Source organism: Neovison vison, chromosome 10 (assembly GCF_020171115.1).
Source record: "Neovison vison isolate M4711 chromosome 10, ASM_NN_V1, whole genome shotgun sequence".
Taxonomy (NCBI): Eukaryota; Metazoa; Chordata; class Mammalia; order Carnivora; family Mustelidae; genus Neogale; species Neogale vison.
In genome coordinates, this window is record NC_058100.1 from 5,628,984 (window position 1) to 5,648,321 (window position 19,338).

The 19,338-nt window shown below is 46.9% G+C and overlaps 1 protein-coding gene and 1 pseudogene across 1 annotated transcript; both read right to left on the bottom strand.

Moving 5' to 3' along the window:
* Window positions 1-10,289: 10,289 nt before the first annotated feature.
* Window positions 10,290-11,616, bottom strand: LOC122918081 (annotated as a pseudogene).
* Window positions 11,617-13,640: 2,024 nt separating this feature from the next.
* Window positions 13,641-18,646, bottom strand: MPZ (myelin protein zero). Its single transcript, XM_044266242.1, is given in 6 exon segments — window positions 13,641-14,866; window positions 14,992-15,052; window positions 15,221-15,356; window positions 15,584-15,797; window positions 16,037-16,203; window positions 18,545-18,646. Coding segments are annotated over 6 exon segments (939 nt in total). The 5' UTR covers window positions 18,612-18,646; the 3' UTR covers window positions 13,641-14,572.
* Between the last annotated feature and the right edge of the window lie 692 nt (window positions 18,647-19,338).

Genomic DNA, 19,338 nt, shown 5'->3' on the forward strand with positions numbered 1-19,338 from the left:
AAAGCTCATGCTCACACACTCTTCACTTCTTAGCGCTCACCCTTCCTTTCCTGATTCAAGAATACAGGAGCTGAGGGGCCGCCGGGTGACTCCGTCTGTTGAGCGTCCGACTCTTGGTTTTGGCTCAGGTTCTGATCTCGGGGTTGTGGGATGGAGCCCCTCTATGGGGCTCTGTGCTCAGCGGGGAGTCTGCTTGAGATTCTCATTCCCTCTCCCTTTGCCCCCCCCTTGCTCTCAACTGAATAAATAAATGAATAAACAAAATCTTAAAGTAAAAAAAAAAAAGAATGCCGATGCTGAAACCACGCAGCGGCTGGGCGTAGGAAGCAAGGGACAATAGCCCTGGAAGGAAACCTATACCCGGAAGTTGACCCTTGCCTAGCAAGCCTGTGGCTGCAGGATATTCCATGGACATGAGATGGGTGTTGGCTGTGCCTCCCCTGGGTCTGGCCCTGTGGACACTGAGGTAAGACAGGTGCTCCCTGTTCCCAGCGATCTGGGCTTCTGAGAGCTGGGGTGCTAAGGCAACAGCAGGGTTCGCCATCAGCCCGCTCCTGTCGGCTCTGCTGCATGGGGGGTTATCGGCCTTTTGGTTTTTTTTGCCACACTGATCTGGAGCGTGGTGCTGAAATGATTTTCAGTGTGGTTTTTCAGCCTTCACCATTTTTTGCTTTAGAAGCATTACACTTGCCTTCAAGACGTCTTTTAAAAGAAAGGGCATTGTAGCAAAAATGCAGTCTGTAGCTTTGGGAAAGACAGTTCTAACCAGAAAGATTTGGGCATCTTTCACGGAGCCGGTGGTAGTTCTCAGTAAAGGTTCTCAAAGCCAGTTCCTCTGGGCCAGCCTGCTTATTCCGGCTGTGCGGGACTCAAATTGACCCTCTTCTCCTCCTGTAGCTCCTCCTTGGCATCCCGGGCTTGGTCTGGGAGCTCTTGCATAGGGCCCCAGAGCCCTATTTCTCTTCCCTGTCCCTCTGGTTCCTGCCACTAGAGACACAATCCTGGAGTATCCGTCAGTAAGGAATTGTTCTTGGGTGCCTTGATTTGTGGAGCAGAAACTGCAAGTCTATGGGGACTGGTGAGTGCTCTTCTACTACATGGCTTAGCAGAAGAGGCAGACAGAAACAGTCAAGGGGATAAAAAGCAAATTCAGTTGTCACATGTCTTATCACTGACATGCCTTTTGGTGCTTTTCCATCTGTGTTGGGAGGGTGGTCGGGCTGGGAAGGCGACCCTGACGGAAGTGGAAGAGGTCTGGAGATCTGAGCAGAGGGAAACTTTGGAACATGTCCCCAGAGCCCAGACTTGAAGGTTTTGGGAGAAATTCAGGCAGCTAAAGGGGACAAGGATCCTGCTTCCTGGGACAACCTACTTTCAGGGACTTGGAGTCCTTGCTGGGAAGGACCCTTGACCTCTCCTTGATCTGGTCCCAGTATAGAGGCAGCTTTCCCATGTCCATCTCTTTCTCTTGCACTTGACTCCTGCCCTAATGTCCTTTTGGGGAGCTGCCCTTCCTGCCCAATTCTGCCTCTCTCTGGCCCTCTTGCCCTTGCTGTATTTCCTTTATTTCTGCGGCTGTTTGCAGTGTATGTGTGTGTGTATGCATGCGTGCGTTTGTGTGCGTGCGTGTGTGTGTGTGTGTGTGTGTGCGGCTATTCTTGGGAGCAAATTTGCTTCTGCTGTACTTGGTCCACGAGACCCAGCCCTTACGGGAATCACTCTCCAGCGACCTGTTCCTTCCTGTTCTTCACCATCTCCTCTCCAAATGCAGCACTTCTGCTGCCTGCGCCTCTGAAGACCGAGGGTTCAGAGGTCGGGAAGTTTGGTTTTTTTCTGGTCTTTTGGGTAGCCGCTCGGACTCGAGATCTGCAAAGGCAGAGACTCACAGTCCATAGATGGTCAGAAAGTAAGCCCTTTCTCAAGGGTGCAGGAGACACTCCTTCCTTTCTGGACCACGTCCCTCCTGCACCCAGCCTTGTGAGCGACAGCCCGCCCTCTTCCACCCGGCATCTATGTTTTCCTTAGTGTGATGATGATGTTGATGGTGATGATGATGGTGGTAATTGGCCTTTCTTACTCCCCAGTCACCTAGACCTTCAAAGAATGAAACAAGGGAGCCATCTCTGCTAGATTAGCTGCGAGCATCCTTACTCACACGTAACTCCGTCAGCTTCAGTTTCTTCGTAGTTGGGGTCCTTAGGAATGCTCATCCCCCAGTTTGGGGTACTCCTTAGCCTAATGCTCCCTCATGAATGGTCATGACCATGTTCGTATCTAAGATTTGTAAAGTACTACGTGCCAGGCACTTTTACATATACCAACTCATGTAATTCTTAGACCCCTATGACATAGATACTATTATCCCCATTTTACACACGAGGAAACTGAGGCACAGAGAGATCAAATAACCTTTCAAAGTGAAGCGAATGGTGGAGCAAGGACAGGAACGGCAGTCGGCTCTAGACTCTGCTCCTTGTACCACCTTGGGGAGGGACTGGATGAGTGGAGGCAGATAGCCCAGAAGGCATGGATGTTGTCCAGCCAAGTCTGAGGGTAGGGCTTCCCTTAGCTGAGCTCAGGCATATCTACGTGGTCTCTTGTGGCCCACACAGCTAAGTTCTGGATCCTTCCTGACCCCCCGCCCTCCTTCCAGGGAAGGACCAGATTTCGCTTTACCTGACTGCTCTGCCAGCCTCCAATCTAGAATTCCATCGGTCCCCATCGCTCTTATCCAGCTGCCTTCCCTGGTGCTGGATGGCCTGACACGGAGACTGAAATGGGTCTCAGAACTTGGGAGGTAGGGCTGGTATATGGGCCTAGGAAGGAGGGAGGGTCAACAGGCTCACACGAAGTCTGAGGGTGAGGAGATGAGGGCATCGTGAAAGGAAACCCAACTCTTCCTTAACTCACGGGAGGGTTCCAGGTCCCATGTGGTCCCCTCAGCCACTTCGCAACAGGGGGACGTACTGCCCTCTAGGGGATGTTTTGGAAATCTGTGAGGGTCATTTTTTGTTCTCTTCATCTGTGGGGGGCTGGGTGGGCATGGAGGAGGGTCTCCTGGTATTCACTCGTGTCTAGCGTACTGCAGTGACCAGGACAGTGCCGAGCAAAATGCCGCACATCTCACGTGTCTTTTAAAAGTCCCACCGGGTAGCAGTGTAGGTGAGTGACCCCCTTATCTGAGGGATCCTCGGACTCAGCTGCATTTTACATATGAACACAAAGTATTTTTTGAGCCATTTTAAACACTGCATTTCCTAGAAATGCAACTAATGTGTAGATTGAAGGAACTTATCATTTGCTTTGTTCAGAACTTTTACTGAGAGTTGCTTACCACTTCAGAAACCCGTGTCACCCAGGACACTGCTACCTGTGGTATTTAAGTGGCTGATACTTGTGCTTCTTTTGCTGTTGTGCTCACAAGGGTTCTGTATTGGGTTCAAGGCTCTGACTGCTATATTCTATGTGTAGTCATACTTGACGTGACATATTAAACTGCTGTCCATTTTTGGGGTGCCTAGGTGGCTCAGTTGGTTAAAATGCTTTCCATTTTATTATAAATTAATTGTTTATTTCACCTTTATAATACAGTTCGAGTGTTCAATTTACTTTTTGAAAGTAGGTATCGTGGGACGCCTGGGTGGCTTAGTTGGCTAAGCAGCTGCCTTCGGCTCAGGTCATGATCCCAGCATCCTGGGATCGAGTCCCATATGGGGCTCCTTGCTAGGTAGGGAACCTGCTTCTCCCTCTGTCTCTGCCTGCCTCTCTGCCTACTTGTGATCTCTCTCTCTCTCTCTGACAAATAAATAAATAAAAATAAAAATAAAAAAAGGAAAGTAGGTATCGAGTTTGTATTGCATACGATTATTGTTCAGGAGAAAAAGAAGGGGCATTGGGAACTGTTGCCCTAAGCCTTTGGAAAGCCAGGCCCAGCACGAGCCTGAAGAGTCAGGACACTGTCTTTCTTCTGCTTGCACACCTTTTCTCTCTAAAAGAGACCCCCAAAGCTTCCAGCTCAGCTGTAAGTCTTTACCATGGGCGGAACACTTGGAGAGGGACCACAGGATAAATAGTGGGGGGCTCACCTGGGAGCCACACTTACTGCCTTGAAAGGAAAGTCTTTGCAAGACAAAATGTTCATGTCTGTGTTGTGATGGTGTTGAATTGTGAAGCAGAGGGTGACAGACTGAGGTCTGGACCAGTGATGGTGAGTTAGATCCTCCTCCCTCAGTACATTCTTCCGGGAGAAGCTCCTCCACTTCCCTCATCGGAAAAGAAAGGAAAAGTGACGGAGGTAGAGAATGGTGAGGAGCTAGCCTAGTGACATGGCTTACATATATTCTCAATGTCTTCTTTGAAAGGCACCATAGGATAGCTATTAACTTAACAAAACTCAAGGGTTTGAGGTCAGACGGTTTGTCCTAGGTTGCAGAGAGCTACGTAGGAATCAAAACCAGGTCTGGTTTGATGCCAGTTTTAGGTCTTGCAAAAGACAGGGGTGAGTTCCTTCTCCAGACCATTCCTAACCTATGGTTCTTTTAGAATAGGCAAAGGGATTTAAGTGAGTCAGATTCTGTTGAGTCGCTATTCTACCTTAAAGCAGTATTAAACAACATCCACATGCTAGAATCAACCTTCTGCTTATGAGATTGCTGTCTCTCAGTGTGTGTGTGTGTGTGTACAGATGCGTTTGCTCAGTCCCAGATGTCTTACTCTTGTGAGGGAAACACACCCATGTGGCTTCATCCACACTGGGCAACTGCTTCCTAAGGAAGTGTTCTGATCCCTTTTATTTCCTGGGCATGACTAACCAGGAGTGAGGAAAGCCAGTAAAACTATTATCTTGACGGAGCCTGGCTCAAGGGACAAGACACTGCTCTTAGCCTAATTTCTCACAAGGGCTTTGTAAGCATTGCATGTTCCATTTAACTTAATACATGAAAACTGTCTTCTGGGAAGGAGTATGGAACATAGATTTTTATGTAACTTATTTTTTTCCAGCTTTTTGGGAGATATAATTGACCCACAACATTGTATAAGTTTAAGAGTATATAACCCATTGATTTGATACATTGCAAAGTGATGAGGACCATAGTATTGGCTACATTCTTGCTTCATTACATAGTGACCATTTCTTTTTTATGGTGAGAATATTTAACATGTATTCCCCTAGCAACATCAAGTATGTTAGTAGCTACTATCGCCATGTTGTACATTAGACCCCCCAGACTTGCTCATCTTATATTGGCATATTTTTTTTTCTTTTTAAGTAGGCTCCTTGCCCAGCGTGGAGCCCAGCATGGGGCTTGAACTCACAGCCCTGAGATTAAGACCTGAGCTGAAGTCAAGAATCCTATGCTTGACTAACTGAGCCACCCAGGAGCCCCTGGTATAGTTTCTTTTCTTTTCTCTTCTTTTCTTTTTAAAGATTGTATTTGTTTGTATGAAAGAGAGAGAGACACAGTGAGCGAGGGAACACAAGCAGAGGACTGGGAGAGGGAGAAGCAGGCTTTCTGCTGAGCAGGAGCCCCATCCGGGGCTCCATCCCAGGACGCTGGGATCATGACCTGGGATCATGAGCTGAAGGCAGTCGCGTTCAACTGAGCTACCCAGGCGCCCCCTGGTATAATTTCTTAATAGTCATTTTGTTAATTCCATTTTTCTAAGAAAAAATACACTAAATTACATGGTGAGTATTAGGAGGGCTTTAGGACTAGAGAGAGAGATCTGATTTAAAATTTTCTAGGTGACCCCAAGGGCACCTTGATGGCTCAGTTGGTTAAGCATCCAACTCTTGATTTCAGCTCAGGTCATAATCTCAGTGTTGTGAGATCAAGCCCTGAATGGAGCTGTCTCTGGGTATAGAGTTTGCTTAAGATCCTCTCTCCCTCTTCCTTTGCTACTCCCCCACCTCTCTCTCCCGCTCCAAAACAATTAATTTAATTATTATTATTTTTTAAAGGGGTATTTGGTGGTTAAGCCTCCAACTCTTGATTTTGGGTCAGGTCTTGATATTTAGGGTCATGAGATCAAGCCCCATGTCAGGCTCTGCACTGGGCTCACACCTGCTTAAGATTCTCCCTTTCCCTCTGCCCCCACCTCCCATATGCTCTCTCTCTCTCTCCCTATCGCTCTCTCCAAGGGAAAAAAAAAAAAAAGGTAAGATCTTCTAGATGACCCCAATGCACTTTTTAAGGAAGGACGCTGTTGTTGAAGTCTTTTCTGAATCAGGTAATAACTCTTTTTATTCTCACACCAATCTAATAATCTGACATTCAGTATTTCTCTTGTATGGGCTCAGCTCCCAATTCCAGCATGCTTGTGTTTCTGTGCATGTGATTGTTCTCGCACCACCAAGCAATTCTCGCCAACACTAGCTGGATGTCCTACAAGTCAACTCAGTTTGTACTTGGGGATAATGTCAGACCTCTCACGTTAAGGGTTTAGTCCTACAGGACTGCTCTCCACCCCCGTCAGATGCCCATTGCATGTCCCGGTTTTCATCTATGCCTCTGACCGACTTTCTCTAGGTCATAAGTTTCAACAACGTCCTCCTTGGATTTGATTAACTTGCTAGAGGAGCTCACAGAGAAATATTTTACCTACCAGATTATTGGCTTATTATGAAAGGATAGAACTCTAACACAGCCAGATAGAATAGAAATACAGGGCAGTGTATTACAAGGAATACACTGTATTACAAGTGTAATACAAGGAACTTCTGTGCCCTGTCCAACTACACCACCATCCCCATGTTTCCAAGTGTTTGCCAACCCAGAAGCTCTCTGAACCCCATCCTTCTAGGTTTTTATGGAGGCTTCATTACACAGGCATGATTGGTAAACTCATTGGCCATTGATGATCAGTTCAACCTCTAAGCCCTCCTCCCCTCCCTGGAGGTCATGGGGATGGGACTGAAAGTTCCTGACCTCGAATCATGTGGTTGCTTCTCCTGGCATCCAGCACTAGCTTTAGGTTATATAAGGGCTTTCTAAATGTCACCTCACTAACATAACAAATGATATCACTATTGTTCTCATCAATTAGGAAATTCCCGGAGTTTTGGAGCTCTATGCCAGAAACAGGATAAAGACCAAAGATGTATTTCTTAATATAAATGTCAAGATAACACATTGATTCTCATTAACAATTATACAATATCACACCCATTTAATAAATTCAGAGGGATTCTGAGGGGTTAGAAAACTCCTTTAAAACCTCAGACCTTGGGGCGCCTGGGTGGCTTGGCGGGTTGAGGCCTCTGCCTTCGACTCAGGTCGTGATCCCAGGGTCCTGGGATCGAGCCCCACATCGGGCTCTCTGCTCGGCCGGGAGCCTGCTTCCTCCTCTCTCTCTGCCTGCCCCTCTGCCTGTCAAATAAATAAATAAATAAAATCTTTAAAAAAAAACCCAAAAACCAAAAAAAAAAAAAAACCTCAGACCTTTCTGACTCCCTAACTAAACATTATACTCTGCTCCCCCAATTGGTCTCCTACACTCAGAAATCGTGTGTGATACAGAGCCCAGGCTTATAAGGCCAGGGCGGAACTCCCTTGAGTGAGCTTAGCAGGAAAAGACCCCAGGACATCAGGTGACTATGGGCCTGAGCTTCCCATCAGAAACCAGCTGTTGTTTTATCCACCGAGCAATAAGATTGGGGGTAGGCAATAGCAGTTTACTGTTAATGGAAGGTCTATATAAAGAACCAAGTTTGAACAGCTCTAGATGTAAGAGTAGGTCACCCAGGATCCTTTGACACTGCTCCTGTTTCTACCAGTGAACACAACGTTTCCATTATACTGGAGGATGAGACAATCACCTGGTCATCTGGGAACCAAGAGTTTCAAGGATGGCTGGTGTGATGGATCCTAATAACCTAGGGGAAATTTGGGTTGCTGGTGCACACTGGGAGCAGGGAAAGCTATTTTTAGCTCTTCCCTGCCTTATAGTAAAGGCTCATAGAAACATGAAGCAACCAAAAAAGAGCCAGGGCAATTGAGAGCTCAGACCTTGAATCAGAAATGGGAGTTTGGGTCTCTTTACCCGGTTAAGACCCGGACTGTCTGACCTTCTGGCTGAGGGCAGGGAAATATGGAATGAGTAGTGGAAACAGGTCCTACATACCCACTATGGCTTCCCAAAACAAGGACTGTAGTGAACTGACATGTTTTCTATTTGCTGGTTTTGGATATTTGCTTACTTGTCTAAGTCAAGCATTTCCTTCATCTCTTTCTTCTAATTTTTACGTGATCATAGAAATTGTTAACCTCACACGTTAACATCACAATTTAGTCTTCAGGTAACAGAGCATCTAGCGGGACTGTGTTTGAGTCTGAGGTGTGACTAGTGTGGCCAGAGTTGAACACCATGACTGGTCGTCTGTTGGAGGGGCCATGAAGGGCTCTGAGAGTGTGTAGTTTGACCTTAGCCTCCTTAACCCAACCTCACTCCCACCCACAATCTGTCCAATTTCTTGGACATTTCAAGACAGGGTGGCAAATTCATACATTAAGAAGGGTCAGGCATGGGGCGCCTGGGTGGCTCAGTGGGTTAAAGCCTTTGCCTTCGGCTTGGGTCGTGATCATGATCATGGGATCGAGCCCTGCATCGAGCTCTCTGCTCAGCAGAGATCCTGCTTCCTCCTCTCTCTGCCTGCCTCTCTGCCTACCTGTGATCTCTGTCTGTCAAGTAAATAAAATCTTTAAAAAAAAAAAAAAAAAAAAAAGAGGGGTCAGGCAGGTAAGGAAATGAGTAGTAAGAATGCAGGCCTCACCTGGAAGGGGGGAACAATATTAGCTTAAGATGATCCTTGCCCTGGGACAATCAAATGCAGATTTAATTTAAATTAAAAAATACACATCGTGTGGGACAAACAAAAGATGTTTTGTCTTCCAGGTTGTTTCAATCTCTTCTTTTTTAAGATTTTATTTTTAAGTAATCTGTGCTCTCTGTCTCTCTCAAATAAAGAAAATCTTTAGGGATGCCTGGGTGGCTCAGTTGGTTGGACGACTGCCTCCGGCTCAGGGCGTGATCCTGGAGTCCCGGGATCGAGTCCCACATCAGGCTCCCAGCTCCATGGGGAGTCTGCTTCTCCCTCTGACCTTCTCCTCGCTCATGCTCTCTCTCACTGTCTCTCTCTCTCAAATAAATAAATAAAATCTTTAAAAAAAAAGAAAATCTTTACAAAAGGCGGGGTGGGGCGGGGCCCTTGGGTGGCTCAATCAGTTAAGCATCTCTCCCCAGCCCCTGGAAATCACTCTTCTACTTTCTGTCTCTATGATATGACGACTCCAAGCACATCATATAAGTGGAATTATATAGTATTTGTCTTTGTGACGGGCTTATTGGACATAGCATAGTGTCCTCAAGTTCATTCATGTTGTAGTGTAAGTCAGAATTTCCTTCCTTTCTTTTTATTTTTTTTGCTTTGTAATCAGTATATTAAGGAGACATTCATACATTCCAATTGCTTAATTCTGATAACCAGAATTAAGCTGGTGAACATGACTTTTTAAACATACAATTAAAGCTATTCATCATAATTTGCTATACTCCCAACATTAAATTACAGTTACTTCGGAGCATTATTTAAAGTAATCCTGTAACATACCTTAAATAAAAAAAAAAACCTTCCTATCTCATACATGCAAACTTCTCCACGTAAATGTCTCTTCACTGTAAGTTACCCTGCTCCCGAAGCCACTACTCTGAAGCTTATCATGGTCCAAAGAGAAGGCAAAAAAGTATAACAAGGATATATATATATATATATATATATATATATATATATATATATATATTTTATTTTTTTTTTTTTAAAGGGGAAGAAAAAGATGGCACGGAAGGGAATGCAATTCTACAAGTGCAAGCCCTCAAGCAGCAGCATATGACAAACCCCTTCTTTAAAGAGGTATCCTTTCTATCACTGATACCACAGGCCAAATTACATAGCATGCCATCTTCAAGTAACAGTTGAGGCAATAAATGCAGAGGCATCACAATGAATCCCACTTAACATAACTATAGACCAACACTTCTCTACAAATTCTTTGTCTGATTGCCAATTAAATACAAGTTTTAACTTCATAGCTTAACAATTAAGGGTCATACACTGAAGTCAATACATACACCCAGCATTTCAGTCTGAGCTGTTTCATATACATAGAACTGAAATTAATTACAAGGTATGGCCTAACAAATGCTAGGGGAGATTTTTTTTTGAAAGCAGTTTTTACAAATATTAAACTTATCTTCCACACTGATGTCATCATACATATGGGGCAAAGTCAGAGCTTTTATATTTGAGTTTATTCTTCATTTAACTTTTAAAACACTACTATAGTTGAATATTAAAACAAAAACAATAGCAAGTAGTGAGCTATGATTATAGTCCTTCACTCATTCACTACTGCACATAAAATGCCAGCAGTGTTATTCACTAGCCCCATTAAGAGGTCTGACACTGAACACCACCCCTGGGATGATGTTCATCATCCTCATATGCTTCCCCATTGTAATGGCGCCGTCTTTCCTGATTTGGATCAAAGTCCACCAGTTCTACCTGGTCCATTTCATCAGTCTCTTCTACTTCCTTCCTCTCAGGTAGGGAGTTTTTCCAGCAAAGAGAGTTTATCAGGAGACAGAAAACCATTCTCAGGAAAATTTACCTTAAATTCGATGATGAGGCGACCCTTCTCATATGGCCTACAATAAATTGGCATGCCTTCATTTAGCACACATTTGATATCTCCATGCGTGACAATTTGACCTGGATGAGAGGTGATGACAATGGTTCGGTTGTCAGGAGTAGATATTGGCTTTTGAAAACTGCACAGTGCTTCAACCAGCTGTAGGTCCCTACACATGAAAAGGTCTTCTCCTCGCTGGGTAAAAACAGCATGGTCCTTCCGCTCTAAAACAATGATAATATCTCCTGGTTCCAGTCCTGGTTCTTGGTCTCCCTCACCATGGAATGTTATCTTCTGGCCATCTTTCATGCCTTTGTCAATATGAACTTCTAGAATCTTCTTCTCTCGAACTATCTTCCTTCCATTGCAGCTTTTACATCTATCTTTAGGACTGATGGCCCTGGCACTCCATGCACACAGACTGAATTTGCTGAACCATTCCAGGTCCTATCTGATGAGTTCTTACTTGCATTCCAGCACCTCGGCAATTGGGACAACACTCAACTGCTCCTTTCTTACCACCTCGGCCTTCACATTTATGGCAAATCACATTCTTTTGCAGAGCTAGTTTTCTTATTGCACCATTATATAAATCTTCTAAGGTTACTGAGAGCTGATGCACAACATTTTTACCTCTCCTTTATCTCTGCATTCTTCCTCCTCCTCCAAAAAACATATCAAAGATGTCCATGGGGGAGCCAAAACCCCCACCGGCTCCACCTTCTTTAATTGCCTGTTCACCTCCTTTGTCATATAATTCCCTTTTCTTTGCATCAGAGAGTACTTCATAAGCTTGAGAAATCTGTTTAAACTTCTCTCCTTCATTTGGATTCTTATCAGCCAGTTTCCTGTAGGCCTTTTTCAGTTCTTCTTGGGTGGCATTGGGTTTGACCCCCAAAACATCATAATAAGTGGTTTCTTTCACCATTTTCTACAGCCAGTGAGAGGGCCGAAGCCGATGTGGGGGAGCGGGTAGAATTTCCTTCCTTTCTGAATAATAGTCAATTGTGTGTAGAGCCAATCAACCATCGATGACCATTTGGGTTGCTTCTACCTTTTAACTATTGTGCATAATACTGCTGTGTACAAATATCTCTTTAAGACCTGGCTTTCCATTCTTTTGGGTATAAGTCTAAAAGTAGAACTGCTGAATGATATGGTAATTCTGTATTTAATTTTTTGAGGAACCCCCCATATTGCTTTCCATGGGGGCTGCACCATTTTACATTCCCGCCTACAGAGTACAGGGCTCTAATTTCTCCACATCGTCTACAACGCTGGTTATTTTGTTTTGTTTTGTTTTGTTTGATAGTAGTCATCCTAATGGGTGTGAAGCCATATCTCATTGTAGGTTTTTTTTTTTTTTTAAGATTTTATTTATTTGATAGAGAGAGACACAGGGAGAGAGGGAACACAAGCAGGGGGAGTGGGAGAAACAGGTTTCCCGCTGATCTGGGAGCTCAATGTAGGTCTCAATCCCAGGACTCTGGGATCATGACCTGAGCCGAAGGCAGATGCTTAACGACTAAGTCACCCAGGTGCCCCTCTCGTTGTAGTTTTGATTCACATTTATGCAGTGGAATCTATGAGCCTTTATATTAAAATGAATTTGGGTTAATATTTCTTTTTTAAAAAGTGGAAGATGCCCCTTAAAGTAAATGAAAGCACTCTGGTCTTTGGCAAAGCTGGTGTTTAAATCTTATCTTTAGGGTGCCTGGTGGCTCAGTTGGTTAAGTGCCTGCCTTCAGCGGAGGTCCTTTTTGGGATCGGTCCTGCATTTGGCTCCCTGTTTGACAGGGGTCTGCTTCTCCCTCCACCCCTCCCCCTACTTGTGCTCTCTCTCTCTCTCTCTCACTCTATCAGGTAAATAAATAAAATCTCTGAAAAAATAAAATCTTACCTTTAACCTCTTAACAAAGTGAAGAGATGACTTGTAGGAGGTTTTTTTTGGGGTTTTGTTTTGTTTTGTTTTGCAACCAGTGACCTGCCCTCTTGCCCCCCAGGGAAAATGATATGTATATATGTCTTTCCACAATCATCTAAATATTCCAGGATATTAATAGTGTGCCTAAAATAGAATACCAACAAACTAGATAGAGGTATTAATAGCATAGTTCAGATAGTGACCAAAGTAAAGTTGTATTTGTGCCTGTTGTAGGGCTGGAATTTATGCTAGTTTGTAAAGTGTAATAGTTTAGGCAGGATGTAGAAACATTCTAAAGGACTGATCCCCAATATCTTCATCACACATCAATTTATAATTTACCAAGTTTTCCATAGGCAGGATCTCGTGTGGTTCTCATAAAAATCCTGGAATTAAGAAGGGCAGTTTATCTGAGTTTACAAATGCAGAAACAGCCTTACCAAAGTCAAATAACTAGCTGTGGGTCACACAGATAGTGAGTGGCTGACCTATTTTCAAAATTCAGATCCCAGGGGCGCCTGGGTAGCTCAGTTGGTTGTTAAGCAGCTGCCTTGGGCTCAGGTCATGTTCCCAGTGTCCTGGGATCAAGTGCTCAAGTCATGATCCCAGAGTCCTGGGATAGAGCCCTGTATCAGGCTCCTTGCTCTGCGGGAAGCCTGCTTCTCCCTCTCCCACTCCCCTGCTTGTGTTCCCTCTCTCACTGTCTCTCTCTCTGTCAAATAAATAAAATCTTAAAAAAAAAAAATTCAGATCCTGGGAAAGAGGGAGCCCGTGTTTTAGCTGTGTAAATGCAGAACCTGACACACAGTTTAGCACGAATTTGTTGAATATGTCTTCTCAGCTGATTTCCGAGTTCTTTCCACTTTCCTATGGAAGTCCATACCATAAAGCCAAATTCTTAACTGAAACCAGTAGATGAGGAAAAGGATTGGGAGAGGGAAGGGATGGGAGAAGGTAGGAGGTTGGGGATGGGACAAGGGACAGGGATATTCCCAGGAGAATGAGGAAACTGGAGACGGAGGCAGAACTTCTGGAAATGTCAGTGTTTATTAAACATTTAAGGACACTGGGGGTTTGAGAAGAAATATACAGAATGTAGAAAAATCCTAACAATCCCCTATGGCTGGGACTGCAGCCTCTCCCCTCCCCCCCACCATTTCCCATTTGTTTCTCCTTTCTCTTTGGTTGTTTAAAAGCCATTCCTAAGGCTTAATTGGCCCCTCCTCAATCCCTTGGCCTATGAGGAATCTTTCCCTCTCTCTGCCTCTCCTTCCCCACGACCTTGAGTCCGGAACAGTGCTCCAAAGCGGTCAGGGGCACCAACCCTGTAGTTGAGGACTGAGCGGCAGGGGCCCCTCTGCTCGGGCAGGCAGGCTCTCCATTAAGGATTTAATGGGGGAGTGGGGAATTGCAAAAACCACATGACGTCATTGGTACTCAGTCATGGGGGAGGGCACAGGCAAACATACAAAAAGGAATGGATTAAAAAATAAAAAATAACTAAGAACCTAAATAAACCCTGAAGGAGAGTCCGGTCTGGGTGGTCTGGGTGTTAGCTGGAGCACAGTATGGAGCTGGTCCACCTGACGGAGGGGAGGGAGGGTCAGAAAGAAAAGCGCGAGGGACACGCCGGGCATTGCAAGGGATGGAAAGGCCAGGTGGCCTGGAGTTTGAGGCACGGGGTGTCAAGGTCCCTTTCTTCTCAGTGCCGGAGGGATAGGCACCAAACACACAGTCCTTGGGGCCGGTGAAGGGTAGGGGTTGGGGCCTGGGCTCCCAGCAAGCCAGGGAAGGAAGATGGGGAAAGTAGGAGGTGCGTGGGGGATGAACTTTGGAATGAAACTTACATCTCAAAGCAGGCTAAGGGCAGGGCGGGGCTGGGGAGCTAAGGAGGAAAGCACCTAGACGGGGGCTAAGAGGAGCCTAGGTCCCCCTGCTCTGGCAGGGCCCGGGGGGGTGGTCACTTGTCCGAGTCCAGGCCCATCATGTTCTTGAGGGCGTTCTTGAGGCTGGTTCTGCTGGGGGACTTGACCGCAGGCCGGAGTTCCGAGCTCTGCTCATCCTTCCGTAGCTCCATCTCAATGACCACCACCTGAGGGCCTTTGGTGGGCTCCGCCCCTGCCCCCCGACCCCCCGCCCGGCCCGCTAACCGCTATTTCTTATCCTTGCGAGACTCCCCCAGCCCCTTGGCTTTCTTTTCGCTGGCCGCTTTGGTGCTTCTGCTGTGGTCAAGCATGGCGTACAGCACCGGCGTCTGCAGGGAGGAGCGCACGGCAGTGGGTCATTGGCAAGGTCCGATGGGGCGTGACTCCCCACCCCGCCCCTCCCTGCTGCCCCGCCCCCGCGCCCCAGCTCCCGCCCGCCCCAGGTCCCACTCACCTGCCTTCCGCGCTTGGAGGAGTCCTTCCCGGCCTTATGCAATTTCCCCTTCTCCATGGCGCTGCAGGGAAAGGGGTTGCGTCGGTTGGCCCCCTGCAGGCCGGAGCCCCCTCCAGAGCAGCTCCACCTTCCTCTTCGCCTTGGTTCCCAGCCCCCCACACCCTCACTGGAGCGTCTGCCCAGATGGGCCACAGTGCGGTTAGAGGCAGGGTTGGCAGGCTGCCCTTACCTGAGCCTCCTCTGCAGGGCCGCCTGTCTGCGCAGCCAGCAGTACCGAATCAGGTAGAAAAGCAGCAGCAGCAACAGCACCACCCCTATGACACCCCCGATCACGGCTCCCAGTACTACCCCGTACCTGGTTGGCACTAGGAGGGGAGGGAAAAGAAGGAACGGAGTGAGCAGGGTCATGCCCCTTTGGGTCTTAGCCCCACACCCGTCCCCTGCTGGCGGCATGTGCCCCTCTCAGCCAAGGCTGCCATCGGCCCACCCTCCCAGAACCCGAAGGGCCATGGCCAGGCATTCTGCCTCTTCCCCCAGCCCGTCAGTCCTCCCCCATACCCGCCCCACCGCGCATTCCCAGACCCCCTCACACCTTTTTCAAAGACATAGAGTGTGACCTGAGAAGTCTTGCCCACTATGTCTGGTGGGTTCTTGACGTCGCAAGTGAAGGTGCCATTGTCACTATAGTCCAGGTTGTGTATGACGATAGAGCCATCCTTCCAGCGAGGGTCCCCTACCCACTGGATGCGCTCTTTGAAGGTCCCCACCTCATCAATGTAGGGTTGTCCTTTTGCATAGTGGAAGATCTATGAGGAATGAGGGCAAGTATGTGAGTCTAGCCTTAGGGTAAGGGATCCCGGGCTGGAGAGGGTAGCTGGGGTGGGGGAGACAGTGTAGATAAGCTCTAGTCAGAGTGCTGCTTGCCTTGCCAAAGTTAAGGTTATAGCTCATAAAGGATTTCCCCACCTCTGCCCAAGTACTCTTCTCTACTGTTCTTCGAAGCCACCCTTTCATTATTCAAACCCAGACTCCCCCAGGCACTCACCGAGATGGCGTCACGGCCCCCCTCAGGCTGGTAGCGCCACGTAAAGGAGATGTCATCTGAGACCCACTCGCTGGACCAGAAGGAGCAGTACAGTGTCACCCGGGAGCCCACCGCACCGTGGACCTCCCTGTCCGTGTAAACCACAATGGCCTGGGCCAGGGGGAGCACTGTAAGCAGAGAGGCGAATCAGATGCACAGCTGTGCCCAACGAGGCATATAGAGGACGTGAGACCGGTAGGAAGTCAAGGGCTGAGTCAGAGACCAGAGCAAAGCTGGGGTAGCTGTGATCTGCTCTCAAGCCCAGATCTCTCCGGGCTGACTGAAGAGCTGGGTGGAAACACTGTCTTGGTTCAAGCTCTTTAGCATGTTTATTTAAAAAAATAAATAAATAAAGTCAACAGTAACAGAACTCTCTTGAGGACTTCCAGAAGTTGGATTCTGTCTCCATGTCTCACTTTCTCTTTGGGTCAGTATTTAACTCTTAAGTTACCCCTTAGTTGCAGGCTTTAAGGTTTTTAAAATTTATTGTAAGTTAAAAAAATAAAAATAAAATGTATCAGAAGTTATACAGTAATACATTTTGCATTCTTCTTATAAACTATTCAAACTGCAGAGATACAGCTAGAGTTTCTCTTAACACACACACCCAGCCAATTTCTTTCCTGTAGTCCATCTCATGTATGACCTCTGTTAATCAGTTTAATGTGGAACCTTTATCTATGTATCAAAGGCAATATAAACTCAACAAACTCAAGAAGTACATGTGCTTATGTGAAATAGTTTTGTTTTATGGAGCTTTCTTTTCTTTTGACATACATTGAATCATATTCTACTTGGTTTTTTCACTTAAGAATATATATATATAAAATCTATCTATTTATCTATCAGAGCTTCCCATGTTAAATCATATGGATCAATCTTATTTTTAACAGCTGTATAGTATTCCACAGCACCACAAACTCAAATTTCTTACCAAAAAAAATGAAAATAACTAAAGAAGTTTTTCCCTGGATCAGCTGTCCTCATTGCTGAATCCCTGGTTGCCACACAGCTTGCCATTGACAGGGAGGTCAGGGAGGGAAGGATCTTGTAACCTTCTTAGGGGAAGCTGGATACAAAGGAAGATCCCTGAATCCAGAGCTCAGATGACTCTGCGTGTGAGCCGTCTGTGGTTTGACCCTCCTCACTCTCCTCTTGGCCATTCTGGCCCAGTGCCTCTCCCAAGACTCACCCACACAAGGAAGGCCATTCCAGGGAGATTATGTGTGTGGGCTGGCCCTGGGTGGGGGCAACTGTAGACCCTTTTGTTCTATGGGAGGAGGAGGAAGCAACCAAACAAACAGAGACTCATTGTCTGACCAATGTTGGGGGCTTATGGCACCCCCTACCCGTTAACCCCCCCACTCCTGCTCCATAGTCTCAAATCTCCCACCTCAGCACGAAATATCAGTGACTCACTCCTTAGCATTCTCTTGGGAAACCCAAATGCAACAAAAAAGATTATTCATTGGATCTAAGTTCTATTCCCCTGTTCTAACATCAACCACTGCCCTTCAGTTCTGTTCAGTGGTTCTACGGATGGACATGTTCTGGGACAGAACTCTCTTCCTTATTCTCCAAGACTCCCTCTCACCATTTCCCTCACTATGGCCTTCTCAACCCCTAGCTTTAACATTTTCTCTGGATGTCCCAGAGTAGTCCAGTACAACACCCAGAAGAGTACGGGTCAGGACTCCAAGAGCTGACAGCAGAGAACCTTGGCTATTCTGAGCAGTTTTCCCTCACCCACAATTTGTCTACTGCTCATCTATTGAACTAGGATTTGGGGCAGTTTAGAGAAGGGAAACATCCACTCAAATAACCCTACTTTGACTTCCCCTTGCTCACCCAACATCTGCCATGGGATAAGAAAGGGGTTGGTCAACTCATGAAGCAAGACCACTTTAGATGGTCAAGATCTTAGAATCTCGTAGACTCTCCCTTCTACTCCACTCACCCACATAATGGACAACGGATCCAAGGGGAGAAACTGAGGCACCCACAGACAAAGGACTGGAGGAGTTGGGACCACAAACCTTGGGCTCCTTCCTTAGATCACATTCCCTGACTTTTCTATCGAGGGAAACTAAGGTTAAGCCCCTCAAACACTACTAGGGAATGCGTAGGGACCAGAACCGGGTGTCCGACCCTGCTCCCTCCCACACAATGACACTGCTTCCCACCGGGCCCTCAACATGGCTCTGGGGCCAGGATACTGCTTTCCAGCCTGGGTCCAGTCAGGTCCACCTCAGGGAAATTCTCTACACTCTTTTATCTTCTCCCTTCACAGAATACCTTTATTGCCTCCCTCTATATATACATATATATTTTTTCCCTCTTAATATAATATCACCTTCCTGCTCCTGCTCACTCTTCGGTTGCAGGGGGGGACCACAGCAAAGGCAGTGACAAGGTTGCTGAGAGGCATCCTGAGCCCCAGGGCCCCCAGACTGGGGCGGCTCCACTTACCCAAAGAGGAGAAGAGCAGCGCAGCCAGGATAGGACTGGGGCTGGACGAGGGAGCCCCAGGAGCCATAGCTGGGCCAGGGGCTAGGGCCCGGAGCGTCTGCGGGGTTGGGAGACTGGGGGACAGGGAACTGAGCGGGGGGTTCCTGGAATCCGCTTAAAATCCCCTGGAGCCCCAGTATGAGGGGGCTGTCCTGAGCCAGTAACCAATTGCAGCCTGGCATGTGCACTTGAGAGGTGGTGGGGAGGGGGGCAGAGCACAGGGAGCAGAAGGGGCATTGTGTCCTCTGGGTGGAGGGGTGGGGGGAACACATACCACCCCATACACAGAGAGCTTTGTGTCTGCTGGCCTCCCCCTGCCCTGGGCTGGAATGCTGGGGTAGGGGGGGTTTGTGAGGGAGAGGGACAGAAAAAGGGACATAAACACACTTCTCTGAGGGACACATGGGCAGGGGAACCTGAATTCTAAGGTTCCAAGAAGGGGTTCGTTCCTCTGTAGCTTCCTTACCAGAGAATGGCTCCCCCAGAGAATGTGAAAATGGGATATTCCTTGTTTGTTTGTTTCTTTTTGTGATGACTCTGGGTTGCATTATAGGCTCCTTGAAATGACCAGGTCATCTGGGGAGTTGTTGTTTTTTTTTTTCTTCCATCTCCTTGCATCCTGGGTGATTCTTCCCTGATAAAGCTTTTCCCCATTGGAAACTATCCAGCGAAGAATCCCCTGAGGTTTCCCTCTTCACCAGAGAATTTTCAGTGCCCCATACTGAAGTTCAAGTCCATGTCAATTTAGAACATGG